General features: G+C 35.9%; 1 protein-coding gene across 28 annotated transcripts in view; it reads left to right on the top strand.

Annotated features, from left to right (window-relative positions):
- Nucleotides 1–18,426, top strand: part of RALYL (RALY RNA binding protein like) — a 652,666-nt gene that overhangs the window by 565,368 nt on the left and 68,872 nt on the right. For 26 of the 28 annotated variants that reach the window (XM_069466280.1, XM_069466285.1, XM_069466295.1 and 23 more), the window contains 2 exons: nt 1,273–1,320; nt 17,909–18,069. In XM_069466280.1, coding sequence (XP_069322381.1) covers nt 1,273–1,320; nt 17,909–18,069 — 209 coding nt within the window. The remainder of the gene's footprint in view (nt 1–1,272; nt 1,321–17,908; nt 18,070–18,426) is intronic. The other 2 variants (XM_069466288.1, XM_069466287.1) reach the window with 1 other exon arrangement.

Below are 18,426 nucleotides of genomic sequence, written 5' to 3'. Positions count from 1 at the left end.
ATAAGCTAGACAGAGCAAATATTGTATGATTATCTGATTTGTGAAGTACATAGAAGAGGCAAATTCATAGAGACGGAAAGTAGAATAGGGGGTGGACGGGGCAAGGAATGGGAAGCTATTGTTTATTGAGTACAAAGTTTCTGTTGGTATGATGAAAAAGTTCTTGAATGGGTAATGGTGATGTTTGTGAAACTTTGTGAATGTACTTAATGCTACTGAGTTCTACAACAATGATAAGAATGGAAAATTTGATACTAGGTATATTTTACCACAATAAAAAATAAGTGAATAAACACAAAAAATAACTCCCCTTTAGTACAAAATACTCCCCTTATCATAAGAATAAGATTTCTTCCGGATCAAGTAGGGTTGCATGGTGACATGAAAAACAGCTTCAGAAGTCTTCTCGAATATCAGCTCTGTAACTTACTAGGGATGTGAATTTGAACAAATTACTTAAGTCTTTTGCACTTTAGTTTCTTCTAGTTACATTATCTAACAGAGTTATTTTAATGACTAAAATTAAATTGAAATGCACATGAAGTACTTTGTAAACTCAACTATGCAAGTGAATGGAGGCAATTTTTATTATATTAATATATTCATTTAGAGAGCTTAGTCATAATAACCTTATTGAAATGCATTTATTAATTCTAATTTAAATGCCCTAAAATATGAAGTTGTTGTTGGTAAGATTCAGCTAAGGTAGTTTTTATCTTTAAATTTTTCAATTTAAAGTACTGAATTCACAATTTTTAGAATTTAAAAAAATACTAAATTTCTGAGGAAACCATATTTGTATTTATCATTTCTATAATGAATGGTTCATGAGTCTTTTCCATTTATCTTATTTCAATACAATTTGTTCATTGTTTATCCTCATTGCACATATCGTAGGAAGAAGTGGTAACTATATCACCTTAGAAAGAAGGGACTAGATTACATCTTACCTGGGAGGAAAAAAAGTCTTCATTCATATTTAATTACAAGTGTTAAAAAATATTCATTTTGCTACCTGATCTCATCTTTTATTCTTTCACCACATAAACCGTTATCAGTCCTTATATTGTCAAACATATAATAATAATTTTATATTATATTATATCAAATTGGACATTATCTTGGAAAGCCCTTTGGATACATAATGATATTGATATATTTTAAATAAATATTTTAAAAAAACATAAATTTATTGCTATAACATTCTAAATTAGTATCAAAATTAATGTTATTAAAACAAGTACCAACTAATTTCTTTGTTTCCCTCCTTAGTGGTTATGTCTTTGACTATGATTACTACAGAGATGATTTCTACAATCGGTATGTGAATTTTTCATCCATGTTTTTCTATGATTTAAATTATCTTTTGACTATTTTGTGCATTTGTTCATGGGTATTCTTGATTAGGGTGTTTAAAATAATATTTTTATGGTTAAAAATAAAAGACTTTACTAAATCCCCCAAAAATGTAATATAGACAGATTTTACTATTTTCATAACTTACTGAATTACAGTGGATCTTGATGTTATAGGACTTTGGAGGTGCTTAAGCCCAAAATTTGTTTCTAATATTTGGGTAATATTCTAAAGATTTAATGAACTAATATTATATTCCAGGTCTGTTGTTGACTTAGAATCCTTCAAGATTGAGAGTTTTGTAAACTCAGAAAATGACTTCAACATTCTAAAATACCTCACTTTCATGACACATTGAGAATGCTATGTTGGTTAGATTCAGTGAAATTTACAGACCGTTCCTGCTTTGCATGATAATGTGAAGCGATGAAAGTGACCATGCAAGATGAAACCGTGCAAAGTTGTTGTTAAAAATCAATGGAAGAAAATAGGATTGTCCCATGACCTTTAAAAATGTTTATCAAAATATTAAAAACTCCTTTGTTCTCTTCTCTATAAATACATAGGAAACTATAGGAGAGCTAATAATTATTTAGTACACTTTAATTGAAAACAATAAAATATCGAGAATGAATGTGTTTTATTCCTTTGAGAATGAATGTGTTTTATTTCTTTGTAAAAAAAAAAAACTTATCAAAGGTAGTTGGACCAGTGCATGCCTTCTTCTCATTGCCTAATGTAGAACATGGAGCACACATGTGTTTTATGCCTTGGTGAATTGTCGTAATCCATTCAACATTTGAATCAGCTTCAATATTTTATCAATGTTGTGAACTATCTCTAAGGGTTCCTCTCCATATCTCCATCCCTTTCATCATATCACATCTCCCCTTTCTCATTTACGTCAATAAGTTTGCCTTTACTAAGTTCCTCTGGCTCCATATCTACAGTCTTTTAAATGGAAGAATGTCAACATCCCTACGGTCATCCATTTCTTCTATAATTTCATTTACATTTAATTTAATTTCACTTCCAGTGTTGCCACTCTTCAATTCTTTGCTGTACTGTCATTTGTGTTGACCAACTCCCTTTTTTGACTATCCACTTTTGTAAAATGCCACATGGGTTTATCACTGGAAGACAAGAAGTCATTACAACTACCCAGTTGCTGTCTTGTATGACTGAATAACCAATGAACAGATGAATGGTGACTGATCACCAACAGACTTTCAAAGCACTGATGGGACTGGTGATCATTGTGATCATCATGCACATTTGTTATTTACACAGCCATTTGTGGAAAAGCTAGCAGCAAAGTTTGGACTTTATGACATTACTTATAGTGTATATGTTGTGGCCACTGAAATTTGATTTGTATTGATGGAAAACTGGTGTTATTTAACTAAACATTGGTAACTGAAATTCATGCATATCAAAGACATGCAAAGCAAGGACCAACTGTAGATAGATCATTGGAGCAAAACACAAGGAGGTAAATATCATTTAAGCCTTTAATTATAAGTACTGTTCCAACTAGCAAAGAAGAAAAAAGAAAAGAAACCAAGGTACTTTATAAAAATGCAAACTTGTAAAAAAAGTTCTCAATAGACATTTTAAAGAGAGAAGAAACACTGTGATCCTTGAAAGGGTATTGTTCTCTCTGCTCCAACCTTAAGGGTTCACAAAAACACAGTGTTTCTTTCTTACTCTGTGTTGTTCCTTCGTCTCATACCTGCCTCCACCACATGGTTCACTTGACTTTCGTCCTTTGGATCTCTGCACAATCATCACTTGCAGATAAATTAAGTTCCTCTGTTCCCCTCTCTCAGCACCAAGCACTGTTCCTTCACAGCACTTTTCCTAATTTGTATTGCTGTATTTCTTTCTGTAGTGACACTGTTTGATTCATGTCTGCCTTCCTTTCTCTATGAGGGCAGCAACGATATTCAGTTTTGCTTATCTTTGTGTCTTTGGGGACTGTCAACAAACCTCACACATAGTAGATACTTGCTTTATGTTATTAATTCATCTCCTTCGATTTAGAGACATATTTTCCCAAAGTCACCCAGCTAATTAGTGACAGAACTACAATCCAAACCTCGGCATCCAATTAGATTCAGTAATCAGCTGTGTGAATATGCAGAACAGGGAGGGAACAATATCAGTCTATGGTGCTAAATAAAAGACATAGACTTGCCTACATGTTAATCAGACTCACAACTGTACCTTGATCAGCAGTATGTTCAAACTACCAGTTAAATAACTTATTTCACTAGTTATCCTTTTATGACAAAAATTAATTTTTAAGAATGATTTTGTCAAATTATTTTACAATTTCTATAAAATGTATTTTATTTTAAATATTGAGTAACTTATAATAACTTTCTTTGAAAGTGACGTGAACATCTGGCAGTATTAAAATAATCCTGAAAACCCTGAGAGGCTTGGATACCAGTGACAAGGGTAGGTGAAGTGGTTAAATTTCCCTCCCTTGCATCTCAGACTGCTGGTGGGCTCCTGAGCTGCTGGAGAGACCTGCCAATACCAGCCCCAGAGACGGCTGCCTCTAGTGAGCACTGATCCTCTTGTAGACTGGGGACTGGGCTCCCACTTCCCTCAGGATACCATACCTCCTGCCCTGCAGATGTGAGCCAATCTGCAGGCGCCACATTGCTTCATTCTTCCCTTCCCCTTCCCACAGCTGCTGACAGAGACAATTTAGGCACCACCCAGAGGCATCCACAGGGAATGGGATCTTTCCTTTTGCGGCCCTACAGCAGACTGAGGGGTATTCAGACTGTGAGCTCCCTACCCGCCTGCCCTCCCAGGTGCTGCTTGCCTGGTGACTCCAGTAGAGCAGTACAAATCCCGAGGAGGAGAGACATTGATCCAGGTTGGGCACCCCGTGGTTGACTTGAGACCAACACTCTTCTCCCTGGCAGGGTCAGGGATTGATCTCAATGGCCCAAGGGACAGGCCTGCAGGCCAGATCCTATGCACCCAGGTCTCCATCGCATTGCCCAGGGGCACAGAAGGGATATTTGCAAACTAGTCTACTGAGTTGTGTGTGCCATCAGGGGCAGATCAGAGTGAGTCCTAGCTACAGCGTGCTCGAGGGGCAACCCTCCTCCCACAGGAGGGCCAGGCTCCCAGCTCAGGCTGCGATCCTGGGCAGGGAACCTCCCAGCTCTCATCATAGTCAAGGGAGACCCACTGGCTTGAGGCCCTGCCTACCAGCAGAGGCCCAGGAGAAACTACAAAATGAGCAGGGTGGAAAGGAGCGAGACTTGCTCCAGACTGCAGGTCTCAGACAGCCTCACCTCCACATGCAGACCTTTTGGCCGAGTGGGGCCATTTCAGCCTCTCCCTGGCAACTTTGCCCAGAAGCAGAGAATAGACCTTTGACCCTTGCTAACAGAATTTTTGTAGCTTGAGGGCAGGCTCACCCAATCCAGACCCACCCAGCCTTACTCCCCCATGCACCCCCACTGAGATGGAGAATAAGGACACATCTGGAAGTCCCAGGACCCCACCTACCACTTGAGGCACTACAGTGCCTCCCAAGAGGAATGAGAGCTGTTTACAGGAACCAAAAACAATATTGCAGCTTATTCCTCCCAGCAAGCACCACCTATGACAGGGAGGTTAATTTGTACACCCTTTTACTGCATTTACTGAGGCATCACAAAGGATATGGTCAAATCTCACCCACAAGCACTGCCTACTGGCTCAGAGACTAACTTGGGCTGGCTCAGAGATTAAACTGGGCATGTCATTATCTAAACAAAAATCCAAAAGTAAAAAGCAACAGCTGCTCCAGATGGGAAGGAATTAGTGAACGAACCCTGGAAGTATGAAGGATCAAACTCAAAGCACACCCCCAAAGGGGAACAACAGCTCTGTAACAATGGATGTCAATCAAATTCAGAACACTAAAATGACAGAATAAGAATTTTAAACATAGGTTGTAAGAAAACTCAATGATATGCAAGAGAAAATGGATACCTAACACAAAGAAACCACACAAAGAAAAACAGGACTTAGAAGAAAAATTCACTAAAGAAATTGGAATATTGAAGAAAAATCAAACATAACTTCTGGAACTGAAGAATTTATTCAAGAAATTACAAAATATGTGGAAAGCCTCAGGAATAGGGTAGATCAAATGGAATAAAGAATCTCAGGGATTGAAGATAACATCTTTCAATTAAACAAGTCAATTGCAGAGATAGAGCAGAGAAATAAGATAAAAGAGCAAAGCCTACAAGAAATGTGGGATTATGTGAAGAAGCCTAACATGAGAATTATAGGCATCCTGAGGGTGAAGAAGAAAATACACAAGAATTGGATAAACTGTTTGAAGATATAATGAAAGAAAATTTCCCTGGCCTTGCTAAAAATCTAGATATCCAGGTACAAGAAACTCAAAGGACTCCTGGGAGATTCATTGCAAATAGGAAGACACCATGACACATAGTCATCATAATGGCCAAACTAAACATAAAAGAGGCCTCCTACAAGCTGTAAGGTGAACGAAGCAGGTAACCTACAAAGGAAAACCCATCAGACTAACTGCAAACTTCTCAACTGAGACCTTACAAGCAAAAAGAGACTGGGGCCCCATTCTCACTCTTCTCAAACAGAATAATGCCCAGCCTAGAATTTTGTATGCTGCAAAACTAAGTTTCTTATATGAAGGAAAAATAAAGACCTTCTCAGACAAGCAAAGACTGAGGGAATTCATCAAGACAAGATCTGCCCTCCAGAAAGTACTCAGAACAGTGTTACACACAGATCACCACAATAAACACTCACCAGTGTAAAATAATACAAAAGCTAAAGATCAAAGGCCAGATATCACAACAGCTCAAGAAAGAAAACAAAGCAACAAAGTTCAACTCAACAGGATAAACAGAAATCTACCCCACTTATCAATTGTTTCAGTAAAGCTGATTGGCTTGAACTCTCAACTGAAGAGACACAGGCAGACTGAATGGATAAATATACATAAGCCAAGTATCTGCTGTCTCCAGAAAACATATCTAACCCACGAGGATGCGTTCAGACTGAAGGTGAAGAGATGGGAAACAATATTCAGTGCAAATGGAAGCCAAAGGAAATCTTGCATAGCAGTTTTGATTTCGGATAAATTAGTCCTCAAATGAACAAAAGTAATGAAAGAGAAAGATGGTCATTATATACTGGTGAAGGGTACAATTCAACAAGAAGACATAACAATTCTAAATGTGTATGCACCTAACTCAGGTACACCCAAATTCAGACAGGAAATTCTACTTGATCTAAACAAAATGATAAACAGCATCACTGTAATAGCCAGAGACTTTAATACCCCTCTGACAGAACAGGACAGATCCTCCAAACAGAAAATAAACAAAGAAACAATGTACTTAAACAGAACTGTAGAACAAATGGGCCTGACTGACATTCACAGAACATTCTACCCAAAAACCACTGAATATACATTTTTCTCATCACCTCATGGGACATTCTCTAAGACTAACCATATCCTAGGCCACAAATCATATCTCAAAAAAATTTAAAAAATAGAATTTATACCATGCATCTTCTCAGACCACAGTAAAATAAAATTAGAAATCACCTCCAACAGAAACTCTCATCTCTACACAAAGTCATGGAAACTAAACAACTTTCTGCTGAACAATTATTGGATTAAGGAGGAAATTAAGATGGATATCAAAAGATTCTTTGAACTAAATGATATAGAAGACACAATTTCCCAAAATCTGTGGGACACAGCTAAAGCAGTCCTGAGAGGAAAATTTATATCCATAAAAGCCTACATTCAAAAAACAGAAAGATCACAAATCAACAGTCTAATGAATTGTCTCAAAAAAATGGAAAAGGACATGAATAGAAATTTTTCAAAAGAAGATAGAAGAAAGGCCAAAAAGATATGAAAAAATGCTCAACATCTCTAATCATCAGGGAAATACAAATCAAAACCACAATGAGATATCACTTAACTCCAGTGAGAATGGCCTTTATCAAAAAGTTCCAAAACAATAAATGTTGGCATGGATGCGGAGAGACAGGAACACTCATACACTGCTGGTGGGACTGCAAACTAGCGCAATCCCTGTGGAAAGCAATATAGAGATACCTTAAACAGATTCAAGTAGACCTACCATTTGATCCAGCAATCCCATTATTGGGCATCTACCCAAAAGAACAAAAGACATTCTATAAAAAAGGCATCTGCACCCAAATATTTATAGCAGCACAATTCACAATCGCAAAGATGTGGACACAACCCAAATGCCCATCAATACATGAGTAGATTAGTAAAATGTCGTATATGTATACCATGGAGTATTACTCAGCTATAAGAAATAACAGAGATATAGAATCTCTTATGTTCTCCTGGATAGATTTGGAACCGATTCTACTAAGTGAAGTATCCCAAGAATGGAAAAATAAGCACCACATGTACTCACCATCAAATTGGTTTCCCTGATTATCACCTAAGTGCACATTTGGGAATAACACCAATTGGGTGTCGGGCGGATGTGGGGGGGCGATGGGTGTATACCTACATAATGAGTGTGATGTGCACTGTCTGGGGAATGGACACGCTTGAAGCTCTGACTGGGGGGGGGACATGGGCAATATACATAACCTAAACTTTTGGACCCCCATAATATGCTGAAATAAAAAAAAATGCCAACATAATTTTTTGCATATCTAGAAAAAATAATTCTGCACCACATATGGAACCAGAGAAGATGATGTATAGTAAAAGCAATCTTAAGAAAAAAGAACAAATTAGGAGGCATAAATTTACCACACTTCAAGCTCTACTACAAGGCTCTGGTAACTAAAACAGCATGGTACTGGCACAAGAACAGAGACACAGCCCAATGGAACAGAACTAGGAACCCAGATATAAAATAATCCTCATATAGCCATCTAATCTTTGACAAAGCAGACAAAAACATACACAGGGGAATAGAATCCTTATTCCATAAATGGTGCTGGAAAAATTGGATAGCCACATGTAGAAGACTGAAACAGGATCTGCACCTTTTATGTCTCACAAAAATCAATTCACAGTGGATAACAGACTTAAACCTAAGGCATGAAACTGTAAGAATTCTAGAAGACAATCTTGGAAAAACTCTTATAGACATTGGCCTAGGGAAAGAATTAATAGAAGACTGAAACAGGATCTGCACCTTTTATGTCTCACAAAAATCAATTTACAGTGGATAACAGACTTAAACCTAAGGCATGAAACTGTAAGAATTCTAAAAGACAATCTTGGAAAAACTCTTATAGACATTGGCCTAGGGAAAGAATTAATGAAGACCCCAAAGGCAATCACAGCAACAGCAAAAATAAATAAATGGGACCTGATCGAATTAAAAAGCTTCTGCACAGCCAAGGAAACCATCAGGAGAGTAAACAAATAACCTACAGAATGGGAGAAAATATTTGCATGCTACACATCTGATAAAGGCCTGATAACTAGAATCTATATAGAACTCAGAAAAATCAGCAAGAAAAAATCAAACAACCCCATCAAAAAGTGTGCAAAGGACATGAACAGAAATTTTTCAAAAGTAGAGTAAGGGCCAAAAAACATATAAAAAAATGCTCAACATCTCTAATCATCAGGAAAACGCAAATCAAAACCACAATGAGATATCACTTAACTCCAGTGAGAATGGCCTTTATCAAAAAGTCCCAAAACAATAAATGTTGGCATGGATGCAGAGAGATAGGAACACTCTTTCACTGCTGGTAGGACTGCAAACTAGTACAACCTCTGTGGAAAGCAATATGGAGATACCTCAAAGAGCTACAAGTAGAACTCCCATTTGATCCAGAAATTCCATTACTGGGCATCTACCCAAAGGAAAAAAAGACATTCTATAAAAAAGACATCTGCACTGGAATGTTTATTGCAGCACAATTCACAATTGCAAAGATGTGGAAACAACCCAAGTGCCCATGAATGGATTAATAAAATGTGGTATATTTATACCATGGAGTTCTACTCAGCCACAGAAAACAATGGTGATCTAGCACCTCATGTATTATCCTGGATAGAGCTGGAACCCATTCTAAGTAAAGTATCACAAGAATGGAAAAACAAGCACCACATATACTCACCATCAAGTTGGTATTAACTGATCAACACTTATGTGCACATATAGTAGTAACATTCATCGGGTGTTGGGCAGATGGTAGCAGGGAGGAGAGGATGGGTATATTCACACCTAATGGGTGTGGTGCGCACCATCTGGGGGATGGACATGCTTGAAGCTCTGACTCAGGTGGGGCAAAGGCAATATATGTAACCTACACATTTGTACCCCTGTAATATGCTCAAATTTTAAAAAAATAAAATAAAATAAAACATAAGAAAACAATAATCATCCCATTTACTATTAAGAAAAGATAACATTTAGACAGGTTTTGTACTCTTTGAACATTTTAGTTTTTGACAACTTTAAAGACATTTCTACTCGAGCTTTTTTCTCACTTGCTATGAATAAAGTTTTCAATTAATACACATTGTCTCATAGTCTGTCACTATAAAACCATTTTAACATCTCTTAACTGTTTTCTATCTTGTAACTTCCTTACACATTTAAAAAATTTCTACCTATAATAGATTTTTGCTCTAAAAGGTAGGAGACCCAAGTTTTGGAAACTAGTTTTTTAACTTTGGACAAGTTAGGTTTTCAGTTTTCTCGTCTTTAAAAGGAAGTCAGTCTATATGCATTTTACTACTTAGAAATGATAGCTCAATAAAATCATTAGATAGACAGATCAATCGATCTATCTTACTTGCCAAAGAACAAGGGTCTTAAACAAATAATTATAGAAGCTGTAGCTTTCAGATGACTCTCCACTACAGAACAAAGCTAACTATGAACCATTTCCAAAATCATTTATTTGTTTTATATACAATCTGTTTAGCTTATAAGTGTGCAGCAGACCAGTATGGTTGTATTGCTAACAAACTGTCTGAGCAATCTGTGCTCTCATTAATTTATTTTCCATTTTTTGTAGTTGGCTAAGAAAGACATAAGCATCTGCCACTAGTGGATATACTCTAGAACTCTCTATAAACATAAAATACTGTGAAAGAAAAACAGAATGGAGAGGCTGGGCAAGATCCATAGCTCACAGAGTCACTACTAACTATTTTATCCACAGTGATTTCTCATAAGTTACACCTTGTATTTATGGTTAAATTTTTCTTCTCTTTTGAGTAGAGGCGCAAACTTGGGCAAGTTATTTAATACCACAAAATCTGTTATATCATCTGTTAGGTGAACAGGAAATTAATGCCTAACTCATTAAATTGTTCTAAGAATTAAATAAGGTAACATATATATAATGATCAGCATTATGCCTGATATGTTTTTCATGCTTGATCCAATGTTAGATGCTAGTAACAGTTAACAGTAACCATTAACAATGATGGTGAATGTGTTTCTTATAGTGAGATTCATATAGCAACGTCCATAGAACTGAGAAAAAAAAACCGGTTGGTCAGCTGTCTTTCCATAATAGTTCACTGGGACACCTCTGGATTATTTTGCTTTTATTGTTTTCCCTCTCCATGCTCCCCAAAGTATTCCAGCTGCAGCTGACACACTTACCTGCAGAGAGAAAGCATTCAGCTGTTTCTGTTAACCCCATACTGCTTTGTTTAGGTTGGGAATACAGAAATCACACTAGTTATTTTTAACAGAAATAATTGCATATAAAAACATGCTAACTGCATATTAAGGAACTGAAAAAGCACAAAAGAAGCACTATGGTGTAATGGAGTTAGCAATTGCATTACCGTAAGCAGCTACCACCTTTAGGGATGGGGAAACAAAAGAAGAGTTTAGGATTATCAAAACTTGCTTAGAAGAGCCTAGCAGAGCTGAAACTGTGAACAGAACATTCTGCTCAGCTAATGCTGCTGTATCTGAGTCCCCACAGGTGGAACATGTGGGGCTGGCACCCACACCTCCCAGGAGGGGATATGGGTTGGGAATACAAGGAAGTGTGGAGAGGCTGTTCTGCAAGTGTGGCAAAATTGCTCAAACTGGATTCTGCTACTGCTCCTGGAATGAATTTTTATTGCCAGGGTGAACAAACAAGGTTGGGTAATGCTAACAAGAGCAGGAAGCCAAAACACAAATAAGCAAAACATTACGAAAGAGCAAGCCCCTTTTTCCTGCCCCAGTCTTACAGTCTCCCTCTCAGGTCCTTTCCTGGACGACCCAGCAGGAGCCAGCTGCCCACTCCCTCCATAAATGGGGTTTGCTGAGTCCCAACCCCAGCTGTGACTAACAGTGAGTCTGAAACCAAAAAATAATAGGTTAACAACTGACATATATCCACATCTTCTTGTCATCCTATTTCTGCCAGGTTTGGAGATTCTAATGTAATTAAGAGTGTTCAACTTTTAGATAGCTCTAGCTTAGAAAACTTCTTTACACAAAGTTTCATCTTACTGTGACTTCTTTAAGTGTCTATCCATGGATTCAGGGATCATGAAGAGTATCACTAAGTAGTGGACTTGAGTGGCTATTCTAAACTTTCATCTTTCTGTATTTCACACAGCATTCCCCAACAATTTATAGCACTGAATGGCATTTTCTTTGAAATGGCCAAGTATGGCTCTAAGTGCAGGACATTGAACGTTATTCAAACTAAATATTTATACTCTTAACAAGTAAAAGGAGATGTATACCTAAGATTATATTGAATCCTCCAGAGAATGTTTCTAATTTCTGAGATATTAACAGTCTAAGGCCAACCTTTGTTTCAATAATATTAGGAAGAACCCTGAGCAGTTTATAACTTCCAGTGATAAGTAAACTGTTGTTAATAGAGAAAAAGAAATTCCAGAGGTGCTTTACCATATAGAAAACACATATATATTTTAAATGATTCAAAGTGGGTGTTGTTAAATTCTGTAGCCATTGATCTTGTGTTAATTAACCAAAGAAAAGCTACTAGAGTGTCAATTAATGAAAGAATTCTAACTCATTCTACAGTTGTTTCAGATCATTGATTATAAAGTACAACATGTATTCATGAATATTGGAAAGTGTATTAGCAAGAAGCAGTGTCTGTTTTGTTATGCAAATTTAAATTAGTATCTGGTAGAATCGTATTCCGTGTAAACCATGTGAAAATAAAAGCATGGTACAGTGGACAAGGGTATGACTTGAAGTCTGAAGACATGAATTTCTGGCCTAGATGCACATGTGTTGAATGGTTAAACTTGGGGATGTTACCCTCTTCCTTTTTTTTCTGCCAGTTTCCTTCAGGGGCAAAATGGCTTCATATTAATAATACTGACCTTACTGAATTATAAGAATTAAATGAGAAAATCATTTTATTGATCTATAACCTCAAAATGGCCATTTGAATGTACTAACTTTTTAATTACACAAAGCTGTATATAAAATATAGTAGATAGCAATGTTAGACAAACTATAAAGGTTATATTAAAGTCAAAATATTACAAAAGAGGTCACTCATGATTGCAATCAACTTGCCTTTAAAAGCATGTTCAGAAAGCATTTGCACATAGTCCTGGGGAAAAACTTCACAGAATACCTTGGAAAAGTTTAATGACAAAAAAGAGCAGTAGAAATTTTCGTTTACTGGTCTTGGGTGGAATGTGCCTTTTAAAATTATTTTCTGATTCAGTTGCAACCAAAAATTTATTTGAAGTCAGCATGGAAATTATAGACGCAGTTTATGAGTTTTGAATAGTTCAAACAATATAGGAAACAGATACACTAGCAGCCTATGAGAATCATTTGTGTGGACTTCAAATGTATATCTTCTTACAAATGAATAGGCACTTTAATTTGGTTTTATAGATAATATGCCTGTCAGAATTAAGTATGCTGAAAAGGAGGGCTCGAGATTGAATCATAGCATGGGGCAAGACCTCTGGTCTTCTGGTTGCCAATCTGTATATGCCCACTGAAAGGTCCTGATGAGAATATGGCCCTGAACTTGTTCTTAGGTTTTGCCTCTGGACAGCCCAGAGATTTAGCTCCCAAGTGCAGATCATATATTTTTATTAGCATTAAGTACATGGTGACTGTAAGTTTTGATTTGTGGGTAGGGAAAATGAAGAACTATTTTCATACGGGCAATTTAGAAGATAGGTAATGACCAAAAAATTCTTGCAATAACCATTAATCTAAAATGAAAATTTAATATTCAGTGACAAAATACTATGCACATGTTACATTTTAAATTTTTTTTTGTTTTTAAAATCATATTAGTTGATGGCAAAAATAAGCATCAAGTCAAAAGTCTAACAATCAGGTAATGATTTATTAGAACGTGGTACATCTACTTGAGAAAGTGCATCACAGCAGTTAAATATTAAGGAGACCATTTAGCAGGCTTGAGAAATGTTTTTAATATAAACCAAAGAGAACTGGCTAGAATACATGACTGTACATACATTATGTTTTCAATTAGGTAATAAATATGGATGCTTACAGAAAAAAGATTAGAGGGTTATAGTAGTTGTTTTGGGGTCTAAGATTGAGAGTTGCAGTTGTTTTCATGTATTTTTTCCAAAATGTTACCTTACTATTGTTAAAACTTAGTAATAACAAGCTCTTTGTCTTAAAAAGCACACAATTATATTTATTTTTGATGTTAATATGCCATAAAATTGCCTTTGTCCAAAAAATATTTATTTTTTAAGAACAGTAGATGAAATCAAATATCCTTATTGTTCCTAGAGACAAGTTATGTGTATTTTATGAAGTAAATTAATATTAAAATTAATATCATTAGGTTTTAGCTTTTGATATATAACAAAATTACATATCTCAGATATTATTTAAAGCAAACAAATGTCCAAACAAGAAAAAGGTACCTGGAAAGTAGGAATGTTTATTAAATAAAACAAATTAAATTCTCAAATTTCCTCCATGGGTTGCTTTTATTAAAATCTGACTGCATTAATTTTATTTACTACTTGATGGTAAGTCTTTTAGAGTTTTCATTGTATAAGGGATCTTAGTGAAGGAGGAATTATGTGTTTGGCTTCATTATAAACCATTATCTATTTGATGAGTATGAAGGAGAAAATTATTCTGACCAAGAAATACTAGGAAAAATTAAGGACTATTAAAGGAAAAGAGAAGGAATATAATTCTAAAAGGATAAGGAACAAAAAGAACTAAGAGAAAGGAAGAAACTTAAAGCTTTTAACAGACCTTTGAGATTTAGATTCCATTTGGTTCTACTGGACCGCCATCTTCACTGTGAGTCTATAATTTTAAATAGACTATCTCCTTAACTCTATTCGTCAATATAACAGTTTGTAAAGGCAAAATTTCTTTGATTTGTTGTAGACAGAATTCTGATGAGAAAGCTTGGCTCTTTCTAGGGTGCCTCCCACCTACTTCCCTCTGCATTTAGAAGAACCCCATCTTGCAATCCCAGAACACCTGTTCCCCGCCTTCCCATCCTTGTCTTGTTGTTCTTATGCATTAGGACAACATCCAGTTTTCCAGCCTTTTATTTCTGATAAACTTAAGTATGCCCAATGAAATTTTTTAAAAGTCTCTATCTCCAGCCAGGCATGGTGGCACACACCTGTAATCCAAGCAAGCTGGGAGGCCGAGGCGGGAGGATCACTTGAGGTCAGGAGTTCGAGACCAGCCTGAGCAAGAGCAAGACTCCGTCTCTACTAAAAATATAAAGAAATTAGCTGGACAACTAAAAATATATAGAAAAAAATTAGCCGGGCATGGTGGCGCATGCCTGTAGTCCCAGCTACTCGGGAGGCTGAGGCAGAAGGATTGCTTTAGCCCAGGAGTTTGAGGGTGCTGTGAGCTAGGCTGACGCCACGGCACTCTATCCCTAGCAACAGATCCAGACTCTGTCTCAAAAAAAAAAATTAATTAAATGTTGTAAAATTAAAAATTAAAAAAAATGTTGTAAAATTAAAAATCATGGTCTGTGAAGTACCCACACCTTTCTTTGTTTTTTTGAAATACATATCACATTAAAATATTTAAGTTCTGATGCCACTTATCTTCCCATCAGAGTGGGAGAAAGAGTTGGTAAAAACCTTACCTGATTCCTCAGTGAGAAATGAGTCATCTCGCTTTGAAGCAGCTCACCAAAATATTCAGAGAACAAGGCCCACTCCCCACAAGAATTTACACCAAGGGAAACAACATATACTAATATTCCCAAAACTTATGGCCCATACTAAAATTTGTCACAAATACAGTGAGCAAATGGAGCTCTCTTTTCTCAACATAAGATCAGGCCATGTCAACATTGAAAGCTTTGTAATATTACTACTTAGCTGGGAGAAGCAACAGAAATATCAGTAAACATTTTGATCTCCTATAAAATAGTATTGAATTACATTATAATTAAAGTACCAAAGAATATGTTGACTTTACATGACCTGCATTTTCATTGTAAGATTCTTACATCATTATGTATTTTGATTGTGCTTTAGAAATTTTCTCACCCCAATTTATAGATGAGTTTATTTAATGAATGTGTTCAATTGTACATTAGTGGTCTAAGGAAATGGTCCCTCAAAAAGAGCTTGCCTTTCCTCTCAAGTGGCAACTTCTCTCCTGACAAAAGCAGTCAATTGTCGTGTTTTCTTTTCCCTCAATACTTTTGGGTGGTTTTGCTCATGCAAAGTGCCTTTGTATTTTGGTTCACTGACTTAAGGTGTTCTGTGAATTCAACTTATAAATAACTAATGAAGACCTTGTTTTGTAATTGAAATAAGGGGCAGGTTTATTTCGCCCTTTTGATTCTCAATCCCCTAATGATTTGGATGATATTCATAACCCTTTTCAGCCTCACCCTGCCTGTACTCTTTGAAGTAAACTACCATATGTTGACATCCATGACCTGTTCTTTGCCAGAAGTTCTTCAGCTCTAATGGACTTTGCTTATTCGCAGAGGATGGCACCTCTCTTGAACTCTGTCTCATTTCATTTCTTTTCCTTTCCAGACATCTCTTAGTTTTTCCCCGGCATGTTCTAAGTCATTTTTGAACATTTTAGCTCCCTAATGTAGGAGATATTCCTAGTCCTAAAGAGTTCTGCTTGAAATTTGGTTCAAATAGTCCTTTTCCCTCCTATAATATGATAGTTTAAAATGTTTCTGGATGAATATTTGGAAACCAGCCTATCTTAATTTTTATTATATTTCATATATTATTTCCCAAAAAGAGATTATCATATTTTTATCTATGTGTAAACAAGATGTAATTTTATGAAATAGCTCCTTATAGAAGTTGGTTTTTTATTATTTTCTTCCTGTTGTAGTTTTCTCCTTTCTTACTTTCATATTGGATTATTTTCATTGACTGTTTTAAAACAATTGCAAGGCCATAATGTATATAATGGTGTTACAATAAAATATGTAACAATCATAATTCTAAGTCAATAATGCTATTTTTTCTTTAGTGGATAATTACACATCTAGGTCACTGGCAAATAGTTTTAAAAATAAGTAAATATATCCCAATATTTTTTCTTCAACTGACCTTTCATGCTTCTCAAATGTGCTGTCATAAAAATTTGTTGTATTTGTGTGTGCAGTAAAAGTAATAGGAAGCTTTTGAATCTATGAATTACATATTTATATAAAAGAGTTTAACATTCTTATACTTTGATTCTTTTCATTGTTTAGTGGAAATACGTTGATTGTGGTGAATGTCATTGTTCACTTCTTAGCAAAAGTATAAATTTTATTGATTTTTTTGTTAAAGAAATTTTCAATAGCTAACTTTAAATATATCTGTAGTCTCAATTTGCACATATAGCAGATTATCAGAATAATAAAAAGATATCATTATAAATACCTCCTACTAGTACTTTAGCCACTGAAGTTTTGTCCCCATGCTAACTTCAAGTCATTCAAACTTAGTCTTTTTTCTACAGTCAGAGGAGTCTTTTATTTTTTAAAAATTTCTCAGAGACAGGTGGGCACCATATTGATTTGTCTCTCATGGTTGTTTTCTTTAATCTGGTTTTACTTCAGTTTTTTTCCTTCTGAGCTCTGTTTTCTGATCAGACAATAATTTTCTTTCTTTGTTCCTGATTCTGCATAATCTTTTTCTCTTTGCAAACTCGTGTGCTAATAAATATCTGATGTTTAAAAGGAAGATTTCTGTTCACAAGGAGGACAAATCTGTTTATCCAAACAAAGAAATATATTTGGGAAAAAAAGGCCGGCATAATTTCACAAATTGCATGGTACTATTGGAGCAAAGCTCCTGTCTTTTGATATCTTACAAATGAATTCATATTGGGGGTCAGATTCTAATGTCCAGAAAACATAGACTATGGTACCATCCTATTTTCTTATTGAAAAATTAATCCGCCAATAAACACAGGCATCTGAACAGAGAACAATAGCAACAAAAAAATTATTGAAATTTTCTACCAGGGCATTCTCTTAATCATCTCACACATTTGATAGAACACGTAGGCATCAAGCCAACTCTCAGCCCCATTTGTGCTTTGTAAAGGTTATTTGACTACCACGGACGTGTGCCTCCACCTCCTCGCGCGGTCATTCCACTGAAGCGTCCCAGAGTGGCTGTCACAACAACTCGCAGGGGGAAAGGAGTCTTTTCCATGAAAGGCGGATCAAGATCTGCTGTTAGTGGGTCTTCATCGGGCTCTAAATGTAAGTAATGTTCTTCATTTTATTTCTCTTTAAAGAAGGGTGAGATTAACTATGATTTCATGAATGCCTGTATTCAATAAAGCAGGTAATTATGAAGTACCTGCTATGTACAAAATTAATTAGAGAATGATAAAATGGTGCTTTCCACCATGCTGTGTTGCAGTAGGGGAGACAGACAAAAACATGACTAACAAAAGCCCAGGACCAATTTGCAAAGTATTTTATCAGAGCAAATAACGTGTTCTCGTCCCACTTAGCTTGTAATATATTAAACTCCTAAAATAAAGTATGTTGCTTTTCATGGAGAAATGATTTCACTTCAAAAGGGAGTGCATTTACTGTCTTCTCAGAGAAACA

Source organism: Eulemur rufifrons, chromosome 3, assembly GCF_041146395.1.
Source record: "Eulemur rufifrons isolate Redbay chromosome 3, OSU_ERuf_1, whole genome shotgun sequence".
In the NCBI taxonomy this organism is placed as follows: domain Eukaryota; kingdom Metazoa; phylum Chordata; class Mammalia; order Primates; family Lemuridae; genus Eulemur; species Eulemur rufifrons.
This window is presented reverse-complemented; position numbering and strand designations above follow the sequence as displayed.